General features: G+C 44.9%; 1 protein-coding gene across 1 annotated transcript; it reads right to left on the reverse strand.

Annotated features, from left to right (window-relative positions):
- Window positions 1-1,376: 1,376 nt before the first annotated feature.
- LOC149232547 (uncharacterized) lies at window positions 1,377-2,006 on the reverse strand. Its single transcript, XM_089381938.1, has one exon. The coding sequence runs from the start codon at window positions 2,004-2,006 to the stop codon at window positions 1,377-1,379; it is 630 nt and encodes a 209-aa protein (XP_089238064.1).
- Window positions 2,007-6,034: the final 4,028 nt, after the last annotated feature.

Raw genomic sequence — 6,034 nt, forward strand, 5'->3', positions numbered from 1 at the left:
AGAGTGCATAGGTCGGATATGCGGAGGTCCCCTACATCTCCAGCCCGTTTAGCGGAATCCATGAGGCGGCTAAGACCTTCCATGACCAAGAGGAAGAGAAGGGGTGATAGGGGGCAACCCTGTCTCAAACCCCTTTCAGAGTGGAAAAAAGGGGATGCCGAGCCATTAATGAGGATACTGAAGGAAGGGGAGGATATACAGGCCATGATCTAAGTGAGGAAGGCGTGAGGAAAGCCCAGGTGGATGAGAATCATTTTTATATAGAGCCAGCTGACTCGGTCGAAAGCTTTTGAGAGGTCTATTTTGAGAAGAATGGCTTTCAGATGCCTAGACCAGATGGAGTGCATAGCTTCTTGGGCAAGCCCAATGGCCTCGTGAATCTGCCTAGATTCAAAGAAAGCAAATTGCTGCGAGGCAATGGATCGGGAGAGGATAGGTCTAAGACGGTTTGCAATGGTCTTAGATATGATTTTATAGAGACAGTTACACAAGGAGATGGGCCTGTAGTCATCGAGGTATGCCGGGGAATCCGATTTAGGGATTAGTGCAATGAAAGTAGAATTGATGGCATGATAGATAGAACCCGTAGTCCTGCTCTCCTCGACTACTGCCAGCAGATCCTGTCCCAGTACATCAAAGAAGGCTAAGTAAAATTCAATGGTCCATCCATCCGGGCCAGGGCTCTTGTCTTTTTTGAACCATTTCAGCACTCCTTCCAGTTCCTCTACCGAGACCGGGTCATTAAGAGCCTCCACATCTTCTTCCTCCACGAATCTCAGGAAGTGATTTGCCACATTAATGATATCAAGTAGGTTAACTTCCTGAGGGCACTTGTATAGATTCCTGAAATGAGTGGTGCCCAGGTGAGCGAGCTTGTTAAAATTATCTGCGATATCGCCATCCTGGGAGGGGAGCTTCCAGATAGTATTTGAGACTTTCCTGCACTTTGCAAAGTTATGAAAGAACTTCGTGTTTTCATCCCTAGCTTGGATCCATAAAGCCCTACTCCTTAGTCTAATGGATTCCTCTCTCTCTTTGAGGATCTTTGCTTTTTGATTCTCCAAATCAATTAACCTGCATTTGTCTGCAGCTGTTATGAATCCCAATCCTCTTTCGTCGGTGAGAGAGCTTAATTCAGCTTCAATTTGGGTAAGCTGAGCCGAATCACGGTCATGTTTCTCCTTTGCCCACATAATTGATATATGTTTTATTTCAGAGAGATTCCTGCAGAACCCTTTGGCGAGGGATTCTGTGTCATTGATAGGGTGAGAGGACCAGTAATCCGATATCATCTTGACATATGATGGATCCTTTAGCCAGGTATGATCAAATTTGAAAGGTGCCTTAGGTTTCTTGAAAGGACCCTGAATCTCCAGCTATATAGGAGTGTGATCCGATAATCCCCCCGAGCCAACCCATTGTCTGAAGAGATGCAAGCGCTGTTGGAGAGTCCCCTTCATAAGAAATCTGTCAAGTCTGCGAGCAAGTGCAGCATCCCCAACCCGCCGATTCCTCCATGTAGGGAGGAGTCGCTGCATGGGTATATCCATAAAATTTGCATGCTCAAGCAGATTGGTTATATAATCAGTAATGGGGTCAAATTGAGCATCCGAACCCCATGACTCCCTGAAACCCAGAGAGAAATTAAGGTCTCCTCCAATGATAACCTGGTCTTCATTCATCATAGAGAGGTGTAGTAGATGCTGCCAGAACGATTCTCTTTGGGAGCAGGGAGCATATACATTGACAACTCTGAGATTCATGCCGAGTTCAGCAGAGAAAATGTCAAGCCCAATGAACCCCGCTCCTCCCCAGGTCCAGTCCATCTTAATGGAACGAGGATTGGTACCAATGGCCATACCTCCAGATCTTCCAACGGCATCAATGGCAGAGTAGCTCCAGCCAGGGGTCACGACTTGCATGGCCCGAGTTATCTGGTCTGCAGAACATAGGGTCTCTTGGAGCATGATGATATCGATAGGTTCAGATTCAATGAGCCGCTTCATGGCTAGTTTCTTGGAGGAACTAGCCAGTCCTCTGCAGTTAAAGGATAGGCACTTCATAGGGGGACACCTCTCGGGGTGTGTCCTGCTCTAAGGACCCCAACTATGGTCGATTGCCGGCCAGAAACAACCTCTGCCCCGGCTTGTTTTATAGCCTTTGAGAGATGGGATTTTCTCCCTCTGGTATTCATAGAACCCCCCTCCAGTATCACAATGCCCAATCCCGAATGTCTGTCTGATGGCTCTTTGGCCGGATTCCTTGACCGGAGAAAATATGAATGAGGAGGGGAGGACTCCAAGTGGAGCGGGGAGGAACCAGCCGCGAGGGAGGATGTGGATATGATGGGATCAGTGTTGCAGATAAGTGGGGAAGATGTTAATGCGCAGTGAATCATGGAAGTCTGTGAGGAGGATCCAATATCATGCATAACATCAAAAGAAGAAAGCAAGGATGGGTTAAGAGAACCCGAGATCGTACCCGCTTCTGCTGCCTAGCGTGCCCTGGTCTTTGGTGGAGAGGGCTGCCGAAGTCCTGGATCGACCTCGGGAGATGAAGTCAGTGGGGGCGGGCCCACAGAGGGGGGATGAGAGGTAATGGGGAATGTTGTCCTGGTAGGAGCTGGGGTTCCTCTCGGAGTATCTTCAGCTTTCTGGTTGAGTGGGCAGTCCTTCGCAAGGTGTCCCACTTTGTGACATCGTCTGCATCGGAAGGGTACTCCTTCATAGTCCAATAACTGCACTCTGATACACCTCCCCCACTGTAGAGTGATCTGTTCCTCAAGTCCTTCACGGGTGTCTAGGTGGACCAGAATCCGTGCAAGTGTTCGGTTCCCAGATTCAACATATGTGTGATCGTAGTCCAGATACGTGCCCAGGGCATTTCCAATCCTAATGAAAACTTCTTCTGCCCAAAACGGTAATGGTAGTCCTGGTAGGTGAACCCAAATTGGTCCGGCTCCGAGCTGTTCCCGCTCTGGATCGAAGAGGGGGCTCCAGCGCTTGAGGAGGACCGGGGCCATTTCAATATGCCAGTATCTGCCCAAAACCAAATTAGTTTGACTTTCCTTGGAGAATTGAAGGGAAAACCATCCTCTGGGGAGGACATGGACCACAGGTAGATCGAAAAGAACTCCACCCCAGATCTCCTGTACCCATTGCTTAAGCCGCTTCACCAAGTATGTCCTTCCCCTAACGTGCCCTACCAACACAGTGTTCGCAATGTCCAAGTATTCACCGAGAGGGTTAGATTCGTCGAATTTGATGGAGATGTCCCTGGCTGTAGCCCTAACACACTTGGCCTTCTTTTTGCAGGTGCGGGGAGCCGACGTATGGTCTACCAGAGGATTTGTAATGCCATCCAGGGATGGGGGTTTTGCAGGGCGAGCAATGACAGAAGGTGTTTCAAAGCATCCAGAGGGACGGACTCCCGATACAGAGGGAAGAGATGCAGGGGGAAGCGACAGCGAGGGGGAGGGCACTGAAAGGACGAGACGGGCTAGCGAATCAAAAGAGGGAGAAGGAGGTGTATGGGAAGCCAAGAAATGCAGTGAACCCGGCGAGAGCGAGGGGACCTCAAAAGGCGGAGATTCGATAGGGTAAGTGCCTGTAGAGGTTGGGATGGTTCGATGATCGGCAAGCGAGATGGAGGGCGGGTGCTGCGGCAGATTCAGAGTAGTTGAAGATGAGGACGGTGTAAATTGTGAGCGAGAGGCGAAGCTAGGGTTTCCGAAAATTGACTTGTCCGGCGAAGGATCTGCCAAGTAATCCACCGCTTCTAGCTCCATGTCAGCCATAACTGTCTCTTGAGCGGCGACCGAAAAATGACTGGTGGAGAATCCGATGGAGATGCTGCTGCAGTAATGTCCCAGGGTTGTGACCGCGGCGGTAACTAATCGAGAAAGAATGTCAAACCCTAGCCGCGACGAAACTGCAGTGGACAGCGAGAAAAAAACCTTAGCCTAACCCTTGACGCGTGCGCGCCATCCTCGCCTCCTTTCTTCCGCCTAGACCTTCAAGTCTTTCTCATATCTCATGATCTCACCTTAATCCTAAATATTAAAAAAAAAAAAAAAATTAAATTAATCTGTCAGCCGACTTCTCATCAAAATAATTGTTTTTCAAAAATTGAGAGCCGGCCTTCATCTTTTCTCTCCCCTTTACTATTTATACCCTAAATCAGCTCTTCCTCTATCAAGCATTCAAGTTGTCCTGATGATGGATCCCAGTTGGGATTTGAAACGTTGGCAGAAAATGGTTCTTACTATGGATTCTCTAGTGACTAAGTCGAAAATCTCCATTTCATTAATATCAAAGAACTAAAAGATGCTTACATACAAAATGGAAATAAACTAGCTCGAGTGATGGTATCTTATCTTTGAAAAAATATGTGGAGGCTATATGCCTCTAAAATGTGTTAAAATGAGGCTTAATGGCCTTTTTATTATTGAACAATAAAAGGAAACCCTAAACAACCAAAATCCTAACCCTAGAAGATGGAAAACCAATAATTTGTGCACCTACAATAACTCTTTAGAAAGGTATCTCTTAGTACTACAAGGTTTGTTGCAGGCCCCTGCCTACAACTATGGCCTTGCTATACACCTCAAGAAAAAGATGTCATTTAGGGGGTCAAAACAACTCTGGAAGTTCAGGACCCAAAAAACTATTAAAATAGTAAATTTTGCTATAATGAAGGAAAATTATGAAATAAATTGGAGGCTAGGGTGGAATAGGTAGGTGGCCACCAATAATCACCTTGACTAGTCGAGCTCATACTCATATGAGAAAAGATCGATTATGACCGCCACCACTAAAAAATATAGGTGATCTCTTACCAGCCCACACGTGCGTCCCACATGGTAGAACATGGGGAATCTAAACCTTGAACCTAAAACTTCATAAAAATTTCATATCATGACGATCAAAAATAAAGAAACCCTCTTAGGGGATGTTCCAAAGCCCTATTACGTATTGGTAGATAGTGATTTCTTTTGAACCACATTTTGCCCAACCAAAAAGTATTTTTGTTTCTCATGTCAACCTATCAATTTTCTCTTGTAGATAGGAGTTTTTCCTTTTTATAATAGAGTTTTCCTTTTTAATATACCTATTCAATACTTTAAACTCTTGAACCTTGACCTTTTTTTTCTCATTATTTTTATTCTTATTATTGAGTTTAGAGGTCAAAGGTGTTCTTACTAGAGTGATTGAATAGATAACAGTTTTAATGGGCTCATAATCATCAGTGGTATGCTGAAAGCCATTTGGCATTGATGGCCCAGCCAAGTCATCAAAATGGAAATCAACAGTCTTAGGTCATAAGGACTTCTAGTTTTTCTAAACAAGTACATTATAATTCTCTTTGTATGACGTGGGCTACGTGTAGTGGGCATACGCTTAGATGCGGTACTTTTATAAGGTGAAAGGAATATAGAGGGAATCCTTTTAGAGGGTTGAGGAGGAGGAAATGGGGCATTTTCAAAGGATTTAAGAGGAGGAAATGGACACTTTTAAAATGACTAAGGAGGAGGTCATCAATATTTTCAATCTATTTTGAAGGTTGTCTCATAGCCATGCTTCTAGTAACCCTTCTTAATGTGACAACAGGTTATCCAACCTTTGCCTCAACTCTCTTAGAGCCTTTCCCACACAGAATAAAATCCTAAACTTCATGAATATTATCATCCCCAGTGTGACCTTTGTTTCCATGCTCAAATTCCTCTTTATCACCAACTTCTTTGGGTGTTCCTTTGACATACTTTTTTGGTGTTTCCCATAGTGGCTTTGAAAACTGTCAGGGGTAAATTTGTTTCTTCCCGAGAAGGCATACCAATTGGTACACTATTTCTGTAGTTATTATGAAATTAAAATATTTATCAAGCCATGTTGGTATACACTATGAAAAATGTTATCAGGGTTTTGTTGAACTTGCATTTCATGTGGCACAACCTCTTACAAAGATAAAATGGAAAATTGAAATGCTCATCAACCTCAAAATAGAAAATCAATTGAATATGTTAGAGAGTGGTGAT

Source organism: Pinus tabuliformis, chromosome J (genome assembly GCF_031772625.1).
Source record: "Pinus tabuliformis cultivar Carrire ecotype Pingquan chromosome J, CPIR1, whole genome shotgun sequence".
Lineage (NCBI taxonomy): Eukaryota > Viridiplantae > Streptophyta > Pinopsida > Pinales > Pinaceae > Pinus > Pinus tabuliformis.

Coding starts and splice junctions, on each gene's coding strand:
- LOC149232547 (XM_089381938.1), bottom strand. CDS start 2,006: ATGAAGCGGCTCATTGAATCTGAACCTATCGATATCATCATGCTCCAA.